This window comes from Pseudozyma flocculosa (assembly GCF_000417875.1).
Source record: "Pseudozyma flocculosa PF-1 unplaced genomic scaffold scaffold00009, whole genome shotgun sequence".
Classification (NCBI taxonomy): domain Eukaryota; kingdom Fungi; phylum Basidiomycota; class Ustilaginomycetes; order Ustilaginales; family Ustilaginaceae; genus Pseudozyma; species Pseudozyma flocculosa.
In genome coordinates, this window is record NW_006920877.1 from 433,085 (window position 1) to 452,672 (window position 19,588).

Sequence of the window (19,588 nt, forward strand, 5' to 3'; positions counted from 1 at the left end):
ATGCGTAGCGGCCGCTCCTCTCGCGGGCGGTCAGGTCCGAGAGGCCCCTGATGAGCTCGACGTTGCCCTTCTGGTCCTTTGCGAAGCCGATGCCAGGGTCGAGGATGATGTTCCACCGCCTCACTCCGCGCCGCAGCGCCGCATCGAGCCGCTGCGCCAGCTCATCCTTGACGCCCTCGAGCACGTTGTCGCCCTCGTACTTGGTCAGGCGGGTCATGGTCTTGCTGTCGCCGCGCATGTGCATCAGGATAAAGGGCACGGCGTGCTGCCGTGCCACGTCGAGGATGCGCGGGTCGCGCTCGCCGCCGCTGACGTCGTTGATAATATTGGCCCCGGCCTCGAGCGCCGCTTCCGCCACCGAGGCGCGGAACGTGTCGATCGAGATGGGCACTGCAACGCCCGCCTGCCGGATGGCGCGGATGATCGGGCAGACGCGGGCCGCCTCCTCGTCCGGCGAGATGTCTGGCGCGTTGGGCGCCGTGCTCATGCCGCCGATGTCGAGGATGTCGGCGCCCTCCCTAATCATGTCCAGCGCCGTCTGCAGTGCCGTCTCGACGCGCTGGTTGTCGCCGCCGTCGGAAAACGAGTCGGGCGTGGCGTTGATGATGCCCATGATAAACGTCTTGGAGCCCCACGACCACAGCGGCGTGTCTGCGGGCGCGGAGGCGTTGGCGGTCCGTGGCCAGGGCATGGGCATCACCCTCTTGATGCCGCTGGGCTCATAGTCGGGCGACTTTTGCAGCATCGTCAGCAGCTGGGCTATCGTCCGCGAGTGCTTGGGGTGCTCGAACTCGGGCAGGATGTCCTTGAGCGGCTCCAGGACAAACTCGCGCTCCTTGATGGCCGGATGCGGGATCACGAGCTTCGGCCCGTCGTCCAGTTCCAGCGTGTCGTAGAGGAGGATGTCGAGGTCGACGCTGCGCGGGCCCTTGTCCGGCACGCCCGTCTTGTCCCTGCCGAGCTTGGTCTCGATCGACTGCGTCAGGCGAAGCAGTTTGTGCGGCGAGAGCGTAGTGGCGATCCTGCAGGCTCCGTTGAGGAAGCGAGGCTGGTCCGTCACGTACATAGGCGCCGTCTCGTACAGGAAGCTGGTGTCGACGACGACGCAGCCCTCGGCCTCGCCCAGTGCCTGTACCGCCCGCTCCAGGTTCGCAGCGCGATCGCCGACGTTTGATCCAAGCGCGATCGCGGCAATGTGCCACTCGCTACCGGCGGCGAGGTCCCCCAACGCCGGCTTGGGCGCGCCAGCCAGGGCGGACACGGGTGCCTGCGATCTCGCCGCCGCCGCCGCCGAGGCCTCCTGCCTTGCCTCCTCTTCGAAGAACTCGCGGCCGCGGTCGACCTCGACGCCGGCGCTGGCGGCAAACATGATGGCGCTCGGCTTGTCGACGCTGACGCGGATGCGCTCGACCTTGTTGTGTAGGATGGCGACGCGGGCGATCGAGGTGGCCAGGCTCTCGACGGTCTTGTACGAGCTCTGCTCGACGTATTCGGTGATGCTGCGGACAATGGTACGGTAGTTGTGGGGCTTGCTGACGACGTCGACGATGCCCGACTGCCTCTGGCCTGCCTGCCGCAGCCGCTCCAGGCCCGAATGGATGACGAGGTTCAGCTTGATGTCCTGCTTGTCCTCGCGCTCCCATGGGTTGACGCCGAGGATGGCATTGATGACCAGGTCGCGGACCACGACCTTGTCCTCGACGGCCCACTGGGAGCGCGGCGAGAGTCGCAGGCTGGACAGCTGGTCCGCCTCGACCTGATCCGAGACCGGGTTGCCGTGGGCGTCTTCAAAGTCCCGGGCAGTCCTGACGATCTGCACGCCCGCCGACGCGGCGTGGAGGAGCGAGCGAGGCTTTTCGACGTTGAGCGTGACCCGCGGAGCGTGGCAGACAAAGATGCAGATCTTGGCGAGGCCCTCGGCGAGAGCCTCGAGGCTGCGGTAGCGGTGAGCGCTGCAGTGGGCCTCGAGCTGCTTGACGAGGATGCCGTAGTGGATGCTGTAGGGCAGGTGGTCGCTCTTGCCGGCCTTTGAGACGTCGGTGTGGACCTTTGCATCGATGGTGATCGTCTGGGGCGAGACTCGCTCCCAGTTGTCGACGCCGACAATCATCCGAACGACGAGCTGCTTGATCTGGATGATGTCCGGCAGGCGGTCGTCGCGGGCCGGAGCGCCATGGCCTGGGTGCGATGCTGCCGCCATGGTGCAAGCGCGGCGCAGAGGCTGCAAAGCTTGCCAAGGACGGACGAGGACGAGAGGCTGCGATGCGACGGAGTGAGACCGCCAGAGCGAGGGCGAGAAGCTCGACGGAGAGCAGCCGAGACGGGGTGCGAGCGGATAGGATGCGAATCGACGACAGAGGGGCTTGCTTCTGAAGGTCATGCCATGTCCGGGCGGCGCGGTAAAGATCCTCGACGGCAGCAGGAGCAGCAGCGGCAGTGGGCCGAAGGTTGAGGGCGGTGCAGACCAGAAGGCGGGTCGAGGCGATGGGACGCAGAGGGGAGAGGCAGCTGCGCACGACGGTGCAATGGTGTGCGACTCTGCTGCTTCTTCTTCCTCGGCGGGCCTTCCGATGGCCTGGTCGGGGCCCTCGACCCTCGGCTTCTTCCGAGGTCATGGCGCTTTCTCCACCGCCTTTGTCTCTGCAGCGCAGCGCAGCCAGGCCAGGCGGTGCGGTGGCCCCACTTTTTTTGAGCGCGGGCGGGCCGCTCGTCAGCCAACGGGGCGCCTCGGCCGTGGCTGCCAGCCCTGCGGTTGAGCTTCGGCAGCCCTCTGATCCCCTCTTGTCTCTCTGACGACCATCACTACTACTTCCCACGCCGCTTCTGCCCCGGCCCCAGCGACTTGCCACCGGGATCCGACCTGTCCATCATATCAGCTGCAGCAAACGGCTGCCCGAGGACACGTCAGCAACCGGCAGAGCGCCTTGGCATCGGCGCCCACTCCCGCACGTTCCCGCGACCCCGAAAGAAGGATTCAGACTGCCAGCTGCCACCATAGCTCCTTCGACCATGCTTGCGGCGGAAGCTGCCGATTCAGGGTTCAGTGCCTCCTTCGACTACGCCAAAGCAGCCGCACCACTGGCCCCTTGCACCAGACCTTAACCTCGCACCGCCATACCCAGCGGACCGACGACCGGTTCCCCGCCGCCACTTGAACGAGCCAGAGCACTCGGCTTCACCGCTGAGGCCTGCACTCTCGGAAGCGCCGGGATAGAATGCCCTTTCAGTCCACCTCATCCCCGGTGTCGGTCTCTGATCTCCGAGCCGATCCATCGCCCACCAAGGAGCCAGCGGGCAGACCGGCACAGAGGCCCCCACGACATCATCATCATGGCAGCCGGACGTCGGCCGCGAGGGCCAGGCGCGAGGCCGACGACCGGGGCGGTGCAGACGACGGTCTCCACCTTGGTGCTGCTGGAGCTGCGTCGACAGGCTCGACATCCGGCCAGGCGCCCACAGATATCGCCTCCGCCATCATAGCCTACCAGCGTCGGAATGCACGCTCCTCTGACCCTCGCCACGGCCCCGGCCGTTCCCGACCCTCCAGAAGAAACGGTAACAGAGATACCCCGGATACCGGCTCCGCCGACGAAGCGTATCGCGACAAGCCGCCTGGCACCGGTCCTGCTCCTCCGATCTCCAGCGAGGTTAAGAGAAGCCAGCAACGGGTCACGACCAGCACCGAGGCCGAAAGCTCGGCCACCGCAACAGGCTTTGCATCAAGGCAGGCCCACGACGGTACCAAAACTGCTGGATCAGGCGGGGCGAGGAGGAGCAGGCAGAGCTCAGAGAAAGGCGTGCTGCCGGACCTGCGTGCACAGGAGCGCAGTAGCAGCATCGGCAGGCAGGAGGCGACAGGCGCGGCGATGGCGCCATCCACCGCCACCCGGGCCGGCGGGTCTGGACGACGTGAGAGGAGCGCACGCACCGCCGAGGGTCGCCACGCTGCTGCCGTCCAGGACTTTAGCAGCGTCAGCCGGGATGGCAGGCAGCTCTTTGATCCGAGACGCCACGACCCGGTCAGGTTTGCCAGCCAGCAGCGAACGAACCCTCCAAATGCTTCGATCGATGAACACTCGCGTCATCTGCCACCAAACGGGACCAACGCGACGCACGGCGTGAGAGGCACCCACCTGGCCGCGACAACATCGCTGGGCGGATCGAGGGTCGAGAGTTTTGCAGCGAGCCAGGCGACCGCAGCTTCGGGCATTTCGCAGTTCCAGGCTGCCGGCCCCGAGCTCTCGAGCACCTACACCTTGTCGATGCATGTCCAAGAGATCAAGCAGCTCTACCGCCGCATCTGCCTGCTCGAGGCCAAGCTGCAGCAGGCGCACCGCTCCGAAGCCGACAAGCAGAGGGACAGCGCGACCACCGACGGCGCCCAGCCGCGCAGCCTCAACCACGACTACTGGCTCAGGCTGGCTGCCGACCACCGCGAGCTGGCCGAGCTGCAGTCGAGCTTTCTCGAGATGACGCTGCGGTCCGACATGCCAGAGTCGGTCCAGGAGCTGCCCCGCACCTACAACCTCCCCACCCGCCTGTGGCAGACGGGCTTCCACATGATGCTCGAGCGCCTGCGCCACAGCCTGCCCACCGCGCAGCAGGCCCGGAGCGTGCGTGCCTGCGGCTCGGAGCTGCTGGACCACCTCACCGAGTTCATCTACTTCGCCTATGCCTTCTACACCACCCTCTTTGAGACGGAAAAGTTCCGCGTATTCCGCCGGGCATGGATCGAGAGCCTCGGCGACCTCGCCCGCTACCGGATGGCCGTGGCCGGTCTGGCTGCGTCTCTCTCCCTCGACGACGACAGCGGCGTCCGCAACAAGGCGGAGCGGTCGGAACGCAGGCGGGCCGAGCACATGCGCATCGACGATGACGACGGCGGCGACGATGGCTTCGGCTATGATCGCGCAGGGTTCGAAGAGCCGGCCATGGACGGCGCGAGCATCGGCAGCGATGCGCTTGGGGACTGGGAGTTTGTTGAGAAGGAGACCTGGCGACAGACGGCGCGCGATTGGTACGCGCGGGGCTTGGCCGAGGCGCCCGGTGTCGGTCGCCTCCATCACCACCTCGGCATTCTGAGCAAGAACGACGAGCTCCGAGCGCTGTACCATCTTTGCAGGAGGTGAGTAGGCCGCCGTCGGCAGCTACGATCGTGCTGTTCTGCTCCTCGCTGACATCTGCGAGATGTCTTTGTCTTTCGATGGGCTCTGGCTTCCACGACGCCGTAGCCTGACAGCAGCTCACCCGTTCGCCAGTGCCAAGGAGACGATCCTGTCGCTCTTTGACCATGAGCACCAGTCACGCCGTCTGCAGGGCGATGCCTCGGTCGAGGATCTCTTCATCTACCTGCACGGCGCCCTGATCTCGCGCGTCCAGCTCGACGACTTTGACGAGGTCTTTGCGCGGCTGCGCGAGAAGATGGGGAGCGAAGGCGTGCTCGTCTGCCAGCACCCGCTGACCGAGTCCACCTGGATGGTCATGGCGTCCATCAACAGCGCCGGTCTCCTCCAGTACGGCGCCGAAGGGTCTGCCGTGCTGCAGCCCCTGTTGCGACGCTCGACCAAGGCTGGCGATACCCGGACGGCGAAGACCGACCGGGGCAAGGTAGCGACCCCGACGGCGATTCTGGTCAATCACAACGTCAAGGCCGAAGATACTCAGGCCGGGGCCTTTCCGACGCCGGCCGATGCGTGGGAAGATGGGTCCGAGGACCTCTCGGACGCCGGCGACGAGATCGCCGTCATCCAGCTGGATGGTCGGGAGGAAGCACAGGATCATCCCGAGGACGTGCCCGTCACGCTGACCTATGCGATGAGGCTGGCGTTCTTCATGCTCGAATTCTGCCTGCATCAGCAGAACCACGGGGCTTCCAGCATCGGCGGCGACGGCGGCACCAACCCGTACGTTACCGAGTTCCTCACCTTCATCTTTTCGGTGATCCGCTTCCGGCCAGTCCACCGGCTGGTTGAGCGGCACATGCCGTGGCAAGCGCTAGTCGACTTCACACGGACACTTCCCGTCGATGTGATTGTCAGGGCGTCAAAGGACGCCCCTCCGTACATCGCGGGCAAGTATCCGCTGCCAGAGGATTGGTGCCTGCGCGGCACCGCCGGCGTCGGCAAGCAGACCTACGACCGGGCGCTCTGGAAGAAGTCGTGCGCCTCGACTTCGGCGTCGTCGCTTCCCGTCTTCCGCACAGAGACCGAGGTGCTCGACAGCGAAGACGACGAGCTGCACGCCAAGTTCCAGACGGGGCCCTCGACGGTCCGGGGTGGCGATCGCTGCCCGTCGCTCGAGGACCTTCGACGGCAGCGCATCGCCTTTATCGCATCGCGGCTGGTCAAGACGTCTCGCGGGCTCGAACTCGACCCTCGAACGCAGACCTTCTCGATTGCCAAGCCGCTGCAGTCGAGGATCGCCCGCTGGAAGGCCGAAGAGGAGCGGCAGAAGCTCGAAAAGCAGCTCGAGATGATGAGGCTGGCCAAGTCGCTCGACCTCTCGTCGCACAACTCTCTGTTGACCCAAGACGACCTGGCGAGCGATACGGAGACGGACGACGACGCCGGAGCCGCTGATGGCGAGGACGAAGCCGTGCGGCAGCTGCGGGAGCGGAAGCGCTATCTCAAGGGCGTCCTCCGGTCCACCAAGGCCATCCTCGAGACAAGCGCCCCGCACAAGCCACCGCAGTCCCGCGGTTCACGCCCGAAGGCCAAGGCTCCTGGCGGCCGCAACGGCAGCAACGTTGCCGCCACCAACACTCTCGACTCGACCCGGAGGAAGCCATTCTCGTTCCACGGCGTGCTGCCGGGCTACACTGTGCTGCTGATGGATACCAACGTCCTCGTCACGCCGGGCGACCTCTTGAAGCAGCTCGTCGAGTCGCAGAGGTGGACCGTGGTGGTACCGCTGGCGGTCGTGACGGAGCTCGACGGGCTGAAGCGCAACGCCAATGCGCTCGGCGAGGAGGCGGCTCGGGCGATCCGCTTCCTCGAAGGCCACATCCGCAGCCACGCCAAGTGGCTCAAGGTGCAGACCAGCCGCGGCAACTACCTGTGCGACCTTTCGATCCGGTCCGAGGACATGAGCTTCGGCCTGCCCGCCTCGGCGGCGGCCGCAGAGGAGGGCGCGGGCGCGGGCGCGCGCGAAAAGAGCCTGGCGGCGCGCAACGTCGACGAGGTCATCCTGCGCTGCCTGGCGTGGCAGACGGACCATTTCGTCGACCGTCTGGCGCTCCTCACCGCCCACCCTGCCGCCGAGCGACTCAAGCTGCAGCCCGACACGGCCAAGGCGGCGCTCCTCACCCTCGACCGCAACCTGCGCGTCAAGGCAAAGGCGCGCGGCCTCTGCGGACTCGACGAGCAGGACATCGCCGAGCTCATGATCATGACGGCCGAGGCGCCGCCGCCGCCGCCGCCTGGGCCGCCTGGACCAGGACTTGGCGGCTCGGCGCAGAGGCAGAGAGAGGCCGTGTCGTGAAGCCGCGCCGCCTTCCTCTCTCCGCCTTGCCTGGCTTTATTTTTGATCATACCTCTCTCGCCATTGCGCACGATGGACGTTCGGGGGCACGCTCCCAGTCGTCCCGGGGGTCGTCCTGCGATGCCGACATCGCCGCCGCGCGCGCCGTCGACCACGACGGGCCTCCATCTCCCACCTTGCCGCCGTTTGCACAAACAAGCACCTGGATCTGAACATGACAATCTAGTTGCGCAAGGAAGCAAGAAAGAGGCGACCGACAAAGAGACCCGGCAGCGACGGACCACCAGGTCTGAGCATCTCGGCCGCGCGGCGTCGCGCTCGGGTCCACTGCGCCCCTTCCACCACCACCAACAACAACAACACCACCTCCTCTCCCCTTAGCCAAACTTGAAGTTCCACTGCTGCTGTCCGCCTCCGAAGCCGCCCTGACGGAAGCCGCCGCCGGGGAAGCCACCTCCGGGGAAGCCGCCACCGGGGAAGCCGCCGCCGCCGGGGAAGCCGCCCCCGCCCTGCTGGTTGAAGAACATCTCGAACGGATGGCCGCCCTGGGCGAAGGGGTTGCCGTGGCCGCCCTGTCCGCCGGCGGGGTCGTTGGGGTCGTCTCCGGCGTCGTACCTCTTCCTGAGCTCCTCGTCGCCCAGCACGCCCCAGGCCTCGTTGATCTCGGCCATCTTTTCCTGCGTGCCGCCCTTGTCCGGGTGGTTCTTTTTGGCCATTGTACGGTACGCCTTTTTGATCGTGGCCAGGTCGTCGGTCCGCTTGACGCCGAGAACCTTGTAGTAGTCCTTTGTCTGGCTCAGCTTGAGCCGCTTCTGCGCCGTGTTGAGCTTCGCGTGGATCGCCCGGTCCGAGCGGCCCGACGCCTCAAACGCCTTGGTGTAGTCGCGCACCGCCTCGTCGTACCGCTCGTCCTTGAGGTGCGCGTCGGCGCGGGCGACGGTGGCGTCGACGTTGTCCGGATCCCGCGCCAGCACCTTTTCGCAGTAGGGCATCGCCTTGCCGAGCTCGTTGAGCTCGGCATGGGCCTTGCAGTACATCGAGTGGATCTCGTGCAGCAGCGAGCTGCTCTCGATGGCGGCGTCGCGCTCGAGGGGCAGCACGGCCGCCTCCTCGCCCTCGCGCGGCTGGCAGTCTTCCTCGATGGCCTTCTCAATCTCCTGGACCACGGTGGGGCCTCCGACCTTGCCGCCCTTGAGCGCGCTCAGCACGGCCCGGTAGCTGCCGCCCTGGGCAAAGTTGCGCGCCTTCTTGAGCGCCTTTTCGAGGTTCTTGAGGCGGCGGTGGGCGCGGGCGCACTGCTTGTTGTCCGGGTCCGAGTGGAGGCACGACTTGAGGTGGGCCAGGCCAGCCTCGTGCGACTGCGAGCCGGGCGTGCCGACGATAAAGTACGACAGCGACGAGAGCCGGCGCAGCAGGAACGGCGACGGCGCCAGGTGGACGACGCGGCTGTGTCGGCGCAGGGGGTTGAGGTAGGCGTAAGAGTGGGGTCAGTACGTTGATGCTGTGCGCTGCCGCTGCTGCCGCTGCTGTTGCCATCGCCAGCGCCGTCGGGGCTGCCGCTGCTGTTGCCATCGCCAGCGCCGTCGGGGCCGCCGATCGGCTACTCACCTCCAATCGGCCATGGCGTCCTCGACGCTACCCTTGAGCATCTGGCAATCGGCGCGCATCATGCGGGTATCGAGGTGGCTGGGCGAAACCTCGAGGATCTCGCCGGCCAGCCTGATGCACTGGTCGACCTTGGCTGCGTCCATCCCCTTGCCCTTGCCCTTGGCGCCGCCGCTGCGGGCCTTTGCGACGTCCTTCTGCATCTTGTTGAGCGCGGCGAGGTTCTTGGTGGTCTTGTCGAGCTTGGCCAGCAGCGCGCTGCCCTCGGGCACGGCGGCCGATGCGCCCTTGTCCTTTCGGATCCGCTCCCACTGCTTCATCTCGGCGTGCGCCTTGTCCAGCTCGCCCTCCTTGAGAAAGATCTTGGCTCGCTGCAGCCGGGCCTTTTCAAACTGCGGGTTGAGGTCGAGGAGCGACTGGAAGTCCTGGAGGGCAGACGAGGTGCGTCCGAGCGAGAGCTGGGCCGTGGCCCGGCGGTAGTAGGTGAGCCAGCTGGTCGGGTCGGCGATGAGCGCCTGGTCAAACGCCGAGAGGGCCTGCTGGTACTGTCCGGACTGGAGCGCCTGGTTGGCCTGGGCGAGGAGCTCGGATGCCGAGGCGACGTCGGGCGTGGCGAAGGGCACCTGGCCGCCCGCCGCCGCCGCCTCTGGCTCGGCCAGCACGGTGGGCGCCGTGAAGCTGACCCAGAGGCATATCGTGAGGGAGAAGGCGAGGAGAGAGGGGATGCGGTAGTAGGCCCTCATGGTGGTGACGAGGCCGGTGGCCCGGCAGAGAGGTGGCGCAGCGGGTTTCGAGGTGCAGGCAGGTCGGACCTCGTTGTCGACGGTGGCCTCCTGCCCGGGCTGGCGAAGACGGGGAGCTGTAGACGCCGAGGAAGCGGTCCTGCTGCTTGAGGTGGCGGACCGGGTCTTGGTATCAGGCGGTGGTGATGCTGCCTTGTGCTCTGCCGGAGAGGAGTGTCGGTCGATGGGCAGGAGGGCGGGTTGAAGGAGGAAGAAGAATGGCGAGGCCCCGGGGCGGTGCACCGACTTTAAACCTGGCGGTCTCGGCGGCGGCGCTGGAGGGGGTTCCCCCACACTTCCGATGTGGGCGCCACGGGAAGGTGCCAGCACTCCTGGCTGCCCGCGCCGCCTTTATCGGCCGACAGAAACGACCCCGTCGACGTGGAAGGGCGTGGCGTGGCCAAGCGTTGTTTCGGTGGCTGCGAGCGGAACGCTGCCAAGCTCGAGGCCGCTCACGGTCAGCAGGCCAGTCACCCACCCACCGCGCTCCAGCTTGCTTCATCACTCCTGCCGAGTCATCACTCTCCCCTTCGGCATCTCCGATCGCTCCGAAAAAGCAAAGTACGTGAAGGGCGGAAAAGGGGCGGGGTGCCTGCCTGGTGCATTCATGTTTGGGCGGACCTGCGCATGCACCTGCCTGCAGCTTTGCTCAGGCTCCTGAAGCGGGGGCCCCCTTATCGGATCGCCTCCGAGACGTATAAAGTGGTCTGCGTTCGTCAAACCCACGACCGCTCTCAGCTCTCACCCGTCTCACCCTTTTTGCTCCTTGTCTTCTCTGCCCCTCCCGTCTGATGGCCCCGGCCCTTCTCCCTGCCCACCCATCCCAACCCATCCCCAATCCCCCTTCCCGACCTGCAATCACAAGATGACCGCAACATCTGCTGTAGGACGTCTGGCCTGCGCTTGTGCCAGCTGCCTGTTCCAGCCCGACGCTCAGATGGCTAATCTGGTTCGGCAGGCCCCGACCAACGCCAGCAGGCGCAAAGCAATGGCGGGGCCCGTGCGTGCCGAGCAGGCTTCGCGAGGCCCACCAGACGCTGCTCAGGCAGATTGCGGCGAGCTGATGAGTCCGCCTGGCACAGCCCTCCGTCCGGACGTTGCTGGGTCCCGCAGCGCCGGGGCCGCTGCCTGGCCAGTCACTCTTGCTCGCAAGGACGAGGCCATGGCCTCACGCGCCCGCCGCGGCGCTGCCTGGCCAGACGCCCTTGCTCGCCAGGACGTGTCCATGGCCTCGCGCGCCGGCTGCGGTGCCGGCTGGGCTGCCGACTGGGCCACTGCTTGCTCAGTGTCCTGGCTCGTCAGGACGTCGTTGTGCTGGCTAGGAAGTCATGGAGCCGGCTCCAGCGTCAAAGGGTGGTCTTGCCAAAGCCGGGTCATCGATCCAGCCGCCCTCCATCTCTCACCGCCCATCCCCTGCCATATCCTTTTCGTCTCATATCCTCGCCTTCCTTCCCGTATGCTCGCCATTTGACCCATACCCTCCCCTCTCCATTTGGTGCCCATCGCCGCGCCATCCTCCTCCTCCGCCAGCCGCCGTCGTCATGAGTCGAGAGGCGCAGAAGCACGCTAACGAGCGAGCTTATGCGGCCGTCTTCTCGCGGACAAAGGCGGCGGCGGAGGCCAATCACTCGGAGTTCTTCCGTCAGATTTCCAGTCGCATCACCGCCAACCAGGGTACGGATCCAACCTCGGACACGTCTCCCGGCTATGCCAAGCAGAAGGCGGTGGTGGCAGCGAAGCTGGAGACGTTTACAGAACAGTACATCGGTGCGCTCGGCCTCGCCACCGACATCGACAAGTTCCTTTCGCCAACCGGCCCGAAGTTGGAACAGGATCGGGCGTTTTTGAGAACCCTCCTTGAGTTTCTCGCCCGCCCAGAGGATGCGTCCGCGAGCCTCTCTATCGAGACGGTGCGCGGACGCATGGTCGAGGTGGTGCGCCAGCTCGAGGAGAGGCTGAGCCGTACGGTCCCCAGGGCCGTACGGAGGGACTTGACCCGGTATCTCGAGGGGGACCTGCGGGAGGATGCGGGTCTCTTAGACCCCATCCCCCGCATGGAGACGTCGGTGGAGGACATCTTGCATCTCATGCAATACGGGATCTTCGGGGGCGGCTTCGTCTTTAAGTCGCCCCGCGACCGGCTACAGATGCTGACCCTCCTGGCCACGCTTTGTAGCACAGGTGCCCGACCGGGGGAGATCGTCGTCTCGGACGGCTACGAGGCGAGCAACGACGCCCTCCAGTACAAAGACTTACGCTTCCGCCTGCAAAAGGTCAGCAACAGCAACCCAACGATTCACCTGGATCTGACGATACGGAACGAGAAGGGACATCGCGGGGACCCGACAGCTTAGTAAGTCTTTGCCCCTCGATCCTGCCCTCTGCTGCCGCGCTCCCCGCGCTGAAGCGTCCCTTCGCCTCCCTTCTGCAGCCGGATCCAATCCATCTACAGCGCCCCTTGGATCCCGTTGGCGCTGGATGCAGCCACGCTCTTGCTCATTCTGGCCGTGCAAGACGGTGCGCTTGTCGACATCGACAACCTCGGCGCCGTATCGAGGATCCCGGCATCTGCGTTCGAGCCGTCCGGGTTTGTCGACCTCCCCATCAAGGCCACGATGCGCGAGACGCTCGTACTCCGCCAGATCGACCACAAGCCGGGCGCCCGCGGATACACGGTCGATCCGGTAGCTGGGCTGCGCTACAGCAGCGTTGCGTGTGACCTCCGCCACGTTGCCATCGCGGCCGAGATGGCTGGGTTTGTCTTCTACGACATCCGCCGCATGGTCTTCAACGCTCTGCACCGACCGGACGTGCCGGAAGCCGACGCGCAGTTTGCCATGGGCCACAGACCAGGCACCGACACGATGCGCAAGCATTACCTGACAAAGCGAACGGGAGTCGACGTCGTCGGTCTGGTGGTGCGGGGCGAGCAGGTGCCCATGGCTGAGTTCCGCCAGCCTCGGGGCTTTGGCCGTTCCATGTACCCGGAGCTGACGGCAGAAGAGGAGGCCCAGCTCGAGGACGATCCCAGCCTCGCCCCGCTCAACGCACGCATCGCCGAGCTCTCTGTCGATCCTCGCCTCGAGCTGCCACCCGCTGCCGACGAGCCAGCTGCCGGTCCCCTGGGGCTCGACCTGGAAGTGCAGCTCGCAGAAAGGCTCAAAGAGCGCAAAAGCTTGGCGGACAAAGTGCGCTACCGCAGAAAGAGGCTCCGACACGAGGCGCGACTCGCCAAGGGCGCCGCGATGCAGGAGGCCGAGCGCCGCCGCCGCTTGGCTGTCGGTCCCGCCACCCTCGAGGAGATCACCGACGATGAAGAGGTCGCAAGCACGCAAGACGCGGTGCTCGAGCAGGCTGCGCCGGGCCCCGTCGAGCAGCCAGCTGCGGCGTCGGCTCCAGCAACGGGCTCGGTTACGGATGGCGCCCAGGGCGTCGAAGACACCGATGACAATCCTTCGCTCGATACCTGGGCCGCACTGAGGTCAGATGGCAGCGATCCTCGCGCTTCTTCCCTGGCGACCGCGTTCGCCAGCATCTCTGCTGCCACCTCCGGGAAGCACGAGGCCCCTTGCGATGTGACCGCCATCTTTGCCACCACAGATGCCCACGCCGCCATCGCAGAACGTTCCGACCCCCTCCTCAACGCGTCGGGCACCAAGACCGCCGCCTGGAGCGAGATCTGCGAGGGCTGCGGCCAGCCGCCGCCGGGTCTCGACCGCCGCAACCAGTGGTCGCACGTCGAGGGTTGTGTGCGCAGCCTGATCGAAAGCGAGGCCGCAAGTACAATCGCCGGCATCGTCGCCGGCGAGGGCTGCGCTGTCTCTGAGTGCAGCCACGTCTTTGCGGCCTCCTATGAGCACGAGGGTGCCGCCACAGCGGCGCACGAGCACATCCGGGCTCATATCGACTCGAAGCTTCGCAAGAACGCCAGGCTGGCGTGCAACGTCGTCGACGGCGCCGACTCGCGCTGCAGCTTTGCCGTCTCCAACGGCAAGGAGTCCTTGCTCGCGTCCGACGCAGAAAGGGCTCTCTTTCTGGCCCACCTCGAGGCTGCCCATGGCTTGTCCATGGCGGATGCCACCTTCTGTCACCAGCACGACGTCTGGCTGATTGGCACCGTGGCGATCGAGGCGCACTTCGCTCAGGACGTGGCGCAAAGGCTCGAGCACCTCGACAGCACCGACATCTCTGGCCACCATTGTCCGATCTGCCTGATCGACGCCTACTTGCGTCCATCCAAGAGGGACAAGTACTTCGCCACTACCCACCTGGTGGAAGAGCACGTCGCAGTCCACCACGTCGTCAACGTCCGCGAAGAGGTTCGCACCTGCGAGCTCTGCGATACCCTGCACGCCGCCATCGACTTCCCACAGCATCTGATCGAGGACCACGGCATTGCGCTCTGCGGCCGTGGCGACGATGGCAAGCCCCGTTCCTTTTACGACGAGCCCGACAAGCTCTTCGCCAAGACGGACGGGATGAGAGAGAACTTCCTGCTCTTTGTGGGCAGCGGACACGAGGTCGAAACGGGATCCTCGGCCCTGCGTCGCTCCTGGGGCAAGATCCGCAACCGTTCGGCGGTGCAGGCCATCGCGGCCTCCTCGTCATCGAGAGCGCAAAGGCAGACAAGGGCGGGCCTCGATGACGAGGCGAGGGCAGAGCAGAGGAGGGCGAAAAGGGCGGAGGAGCGAGTGCGCGAGGAGGAGGATCCGAGCCTCCGGGAGGAGCGCCTGGAGCGGGGAAAGGCGGAGAGGGCACGCAGGCGGGCTCGGGAGGAGGATGATCCGGTCCTGCGGGAGCAGCGCCTGGAAAAGGAGAGGCAGAGGTGGAAGGAGCGGGACGATGAGGTGGTGGAGAGGCGGCGGGTTCAGGACAGAGAGAGGAGAGAGCGCAAGACGGAGGAGGAGAAAGAGGTCCAGAGGGAGAAGGATCGAGCCCGCTACCCGGCGCGAAAGGAGGCCCTGATCACTCAACAGAAGGCCAAGCGAGCGGCCCGAAACGACGAGGAGCGGGCCGAAGACGCCCGCAAGGCCAAGGCCCGGAGGATTGCGCCGACGGCCGAGTCGAAGGCGGCCAAGGCCGCCTACGACAAGGCACGCAAGGCCGCAAGGAGCCCAGAAGAAAAAGCGGAGGCGCTGCGGAAGCGCCGGGAGTACCGCGCGAGGACCAACACGCCGGAAAAGAAGGCGAAGCACGCGCGGGAGGAACGGGAAAAACGCGCAGCCAAGAAGGCCGGTCCTGCGGTCGCGAGCAGCAGCAGGAAGACGGCCAGCAAGGACGACGAGGCCAAGAAGGCCGGTCCTGCGGTCGCGAGCAGCAGCAGGAAGACGGCCAGCAAGGACGACGAAGCCGACTATGAGGAGGAGGAGGAGGAGGACGACGACGACGACGACGACGACTAGTTGCAAGAATAAGGCCCCGACGACGACGACGACGACGACGACGACTGGCTGCAACAACTAGCTGCAACAACAAGGCGCCCAACGACGACAGCGAGCCGCAACAACAAGGCGCCCAATGACGACGAAGCCGACGAGGACAACGACGAGAAGCTCCAAGCCTCGCGTGAATGGTATCACCTCCCTCGCGTCGGATCGCAACCCTGCCAAACGTCGTCTCCTCAGCATCATTGTGATCGCGTAGGGTCCAAGCACAAAGCGCGGAGCAGGGCGCTGCGAACCTCGAATGTGACCATTGAGCACACCCGCGCGCTGTACGAGCCAATGCCAAGTTTGGTTAAAGCTGTCTGGAGAGGCCTCGTTGCACAGTCTGCTCAAAGGTCGCGGATCGAGGAGGGGAACATGATCAAGTCGCAACCGCGATCTTCTGACATTTCTGCAACGTCGACTGGTGCTGCTCAGCACCGCTCGCTCGTCTATCTGCTCCTACTTGCGCTGCCCGTAGGCCTTGGTAGCATATGCGCCGCCCTCGACGATGACGTTGGCGGGCTCCTCTGCAGGTCGTGGTAGGTGAAGGGGCGAGAGGTGTGCCGAGTGTCAGCGCCATGTCTGTACGATGTCCCACCCCTGCCTCGACCCCCGCTCCTGACAGCATCCCCCAACACTTACGCTTCTCGCCGGCAAAGTAGCGGCGCAGGATCTCCTTGGTACCGGCGGCGTAGCGGGCCTGGGCGTCGATGGAGGTTCCCTGTTGGAGGATTTTCACCAAGAAGAAGCATCGCCGAAAAATGCGTCCGGTCAGCGCCGCTTGACCCACGGTGTCGCCGCCGCCACCGCGGACAACGCCATCCCCCGCGACGTCGTCGCGGCCGCACAACACTCACGGAAACATGCGGAGTCATCGCATTGCCGTTGGGCGCCTGAGACTTGTAAAAAGCCGTCCTAAATGGGTGGTCCTGCGCGAGTACGAATCCGAGGAGTGGACGACGACGGATCAGCGAAAGATCGAGGCGACGAGCGTATCGGCGGGCCGAGGGGGGAAGGGGGATCGACTTACCTTGGGGGCGGGCTGGATGCTGGAGACGTCACCGCCGTAACCGCGGATGTGGCCGCTGGCGAGGGCGTCCTTGACGGCCTGGGCGTCGACGATGGCGCCGCGGGCGGTGTTGACGATCCAGGCGCCCTTCTTGAGCCAGGAGAGCTTCTCTGCGTTGATGAGGCCCTTGGTCTCGGGGTAGAGGGGGCAGTTGATGGTGAGGACGTCGAGCTCCGAGAGGAACTGCTTGAGGTCCTCGCGGCGCTCGGCGCCCGTGTCGCGCTCGAGGGCCTCGTTGCGCTGGTAGTCGTAGTAAGTCAGCTTGGCGCAGTCAAAGGGCTTGAGGCGCTGGAGGACACGCGAGCCGATGCGTCCGGAGCCGAGGGTGCCTGCGAGGTGGTGTGAGCGAGGGAGAGAGGGAGGGTCAGGACACCTGGTCAGCCCGGTGAATGGCGGGAAAGAGGGCGGCCCGCCGACTACTCACCGACCACCTTGCCCTCGAGGTCGTAGGTGTCGCGGGCGACCTCGGAGACGTTCCATCCGCCGCCGAGGTACTGCTGGTTGGCGGGGACAAAGTTGCGGACGAGGTTGAGGATGGTCATGACGACGTGCTCTGCGACGCTGACGACGTTGGATCCGGTGACCTCGTAGACCGAGATGCCGCGCTGGTTGGCGACGTCGAGGTCGACGTGGTCGGAGCCGACGCCGGCGGTGATGCAGCACTTGAGGTTCTTTGCCTCGTCGAGGACCTCCTTTGTGAGGTAGCCCGGGTGGAAGGGCGTGGTGATGACAATCTCGGCGTCCTTGACGTGCTGGCGGAAGGCGGAGCCGGCGCCCTCCTTGTCGTCGGTGACGACGAGCTCGTGGCCCTGCTCCTTGAGCCAGTCTGCGATGCCGAGCTTGTTCTCGACGGTGCCGAGCAGGCGGGGCTCCTCCTGGGCGTGCTTGCCGCCAGAGTAAAGGACAGCGACAATCTTGGTCATGTTGGCGTGCGAGGTGGCAAAGGTGCGGGTGGGGTTGAGAGTGCGGGGGGCAAAGTTGCGAAGAAGAGAGGTGCGAGCGAGCATGTTGGCGGAGAAGAGAGTCGGGATAGGCTGGATGATCTGCGAGGGTGGTTTATATAGGCGATGGCGTGGATCCTGGACGGGGGAGAAGGGCGACGACGGAGATTGGGGCCCGAGAGCAGACGGCGGCGGTGGCGGCGAAGTGACCGAGAAGAAGGGGGGGAAAGGCGGACAAGGGGACCGAGGACCCAACAACGGGCGAGAGAAAGGTGAGCGACGAGGGCGACGAGGGCCGAGACAAGGGAGCTGGCGGACCGCTCGACGCGGCAGAGACGGCAAGGCAGCGGCGAGCATGACGACGCAACACCTTCGCCTACGAGGGGGCGGCGGCAAACGACACCTCTGCTGGACAGCCGAGGCGGCCTCTGCCCCGCACAAGAAGGCCCCTTCTGTGGCCCCAGAGTCCCGGTTGAGGCCGCTGGCACCAGGGGCAAGGCCAACATGCTCCAGGGGGGCGAGGTTACCGTAGGTCGCCGATGGCGCGCCGTGAGGGGGCCGACGGCGGTCGAGGGACAAAGGCGAATGGGCCACCCTTGCTTGGCTCCCCTCTCCCCTCTCCCCCTCCCGCTCCCCCCCAACCTCCATCCTTCGATCTGCCCGCCAGCCTCGTCTGGCGCCGCTCTCCGCCGGCCCGCCCGCTGCGCCTGGGACAAGTGTGGGGTAATTCCCCCTCGGTCGCCGCCAGCTCAGCAGGCCTGTCACGGCACGGCAAGCGTGCAGCCCTGTGCAGCCAAAAAGGGTGCAGCCAGCAAAGCGCCGGCCGGCCGGATGTCAAGGCGCGGCGAGAAATGCAACTCACAGGTCAACTGGCAAGTCGCAGGCTGGCGCGATATCGTTTCGTGCCAAGGTGTTGCGGGTGGGGTCAACGAGGGGAGCGAGCAGAGTTGGGGGCGAGGAATCATCCCTACCTGGCACCAACCTCGAGCCTCCTTTTGTTCCTTCCCAGCCATCGTCGAGGTCAGGCGACGGCGACGAGGACGACGACGGCGGCGGCGGCGACAAACACCTCTGGGAACCACCGACACCGCCGTCGATATCGCGAGCGAGGGCAGTACTCGATCGTCGTCTGCCCCCCCACTCCGAGACCCAAAAAGTCAGCCGGGCAGCCAAAACTCATCATCATCGAGCGATCAGGCGGCAACCAAGCCGACGGCGGCATGGATCGCATCAAGCGCAGACCCCCCTTGACTCTTCCCACATCGCATCGGCATGCGCTCACCGCCGTCGCTTTTACCTTCTGTATGTACCAGGCCATCGCAGTGCATCCCGACCGTCCTGACCTCGCTCAACTCTCCCTCCCTTTTCCTCTCACTCCGACGTCTTGCTTCGCCTTCATCGGCACGCTGCCCTTTGCGGACTTTAGCGGTGATTGCGCGCACCCTCTTCGTTCTTCCCGTCAGCGGCGGCTTGTCCCTCGTCACCGGTGGCCCTTGCAGCAGAGATACCTCAGGTGTGTGTCCCACGGCGATCCGGTTCGTGCTCTGACGGGGCATGTAGGTGCGGCAGATGCCTTGCTCGCCTGGCTACATAGAGCCGACGATTCGGTGGGCTACACGCGGTATGGTACAGGCGTCGAGCTGATCCTGTCCTGCCCACCTCTTTGTTATCCTCGAGCGGGGCTCATCGAGGGCCGGATGGCTGGACCGCAAGGTAACATTACGTTGCCGATGCGACTCTCGGCTCGACGCTAGGCTGAGAAGTACGACCGAGGAAAGAGCGCAGCAGCCACCGCCGTCTACCGCCCCTACGGGTACCTTCCCCGTTTGTAAGAGGGAGGGGAGGGGAGCGTCGGTGCCAGCAGGTCCCAAGACGTCACACTTCGCCTCCGACGACCACGCACCCACGCACTTCGAGACGGAAAAAGGCGGACATGACCCCATACGGCCTCCATCCACGCCCTGCTTGCGCTGTTATGTAGCCCAGACGTTCTTCTTCCCGACCGACCGCGAGTGCGAGCGATCTGGGGAGCCACCTCGCCTCGTCTCTCCTCCTCTTCAATCCAGGGTCGAAAGTACACAATGACGTGGAGGACGGTGCAACCGGCCCTCGGTTCCAGCCAGAGGGAACCAACGAGAGCTGCGGTGATAAGTACGAAGGAGAGGGGAGGCGGATGCACGGTGGATGTTGCTCCTCGCTGCCTGCCGGATCGACTCTTCCTTGCCAGCTTGGTCGGNACGGGTCNCGATCTGAGCTGCCAAGGCACGACCGAGGGGGTAAGTAGGG

General features: G+C 65.7%; 5 protein-coding genes across 5 annotated transcripts in view; 2 read left to right on the plus strand and 3 right to left on the minus strand.

Moving 5' to 3' along the window:
* PFL1_03100 (uncharacterized protein) overlaps positions 1-2,200 on the minus strand; it is a gene marked incomplete at both ends in the record, with an annotated part of 2,590 nt that extends 390 nt beyond the window's left edge. Inside the window, one exon of the mRNA XM_007880616.1 lies at positions 62-2,200. Within this exon, the coding sequence (XP_007878807.1) occupies positions 62-2,200 (2,139 nt within the window). The remainder of the gene's footprint in view (positions 1-61) is intronic.
* A 1,015-nt stretch (positions 2,201-3,215) lies between these two features.
* Positions 3,216-7,479, plus strand: PFL1_03101 (uncharacterized protein; the record flags this gene model as incomplete). Its single annotated transcript, XM_007880617.1, has 2 exons — positions 3,216-5,125; positions 5,232-7,479. 2 exons carry the CDS (start codon positions 3,216-3,218, stop codon positions 7,477-7,479), a joined length of 4,158 nt encoding a protein of 1,385 aa, XP_007878808.1.
* Positions 7,480-7,856: 377 nt separating this feature from the next.
* PFL1_03102 (uncharacterized protein) lies at positions 7,857-9,827 on the minus strand (the record flags this gene model as incomplete). Its single annotated transcript, XM_007880618.1, has 2 exons — positions 7,857-8,925; positions 9,088-9,827. The coding sequence occupies 2 exons, from the start codon at positions 9,825-9,827 to the stop codon at positions 7,857-7,859; spliced, it is 1,809 nt and encodes a 602-aa protein (XP_007878809.1).
* Positions 9,828-11,407: 1,580 nt separating this feature from the next.
* On the plus strand, positions 11,408-15,268 carry PFL1_03103 (uncharacterized protein; the record flags this gene model as incomplete). Its single annotated transcript, XM_007880619.1, has 2 exons — positions 11,408-12,219; positions 12,298-15,268. The coding sequence occupies 2 exons, from the start codon at positions 11,408-11,410 to the stop codon at positions 15,266-15,268; spliced, it is 3,783 nt and encodes a 1,260-aa protein (XP_007878810.1).
* A 483-nt stretch (positions 15,269-15,751) lies between these two features.
* Positions 15,752-17,284, minus strand: PFL1_03104 (uncharacterized protein; the record flags this gene model as incomplete). The annotated part of the gene is made up of 5 exons (XM_007880620.1): positions 15,752-15,819; positions 15,935-16,013; positions 16,150-16,221; positions 16,323-16,690; positions 16,786-17,284. 5 exons carry the CDS (start codon positions 17,282-17,284, stop codon positions 15,752-15,754), a joined length of 1,086 nt encoding a protein of 361 aa, XP_007878811.1.
* Between the last annotated feature and the right edge of the window lie 2,304 nt (positions 17,285-19,588).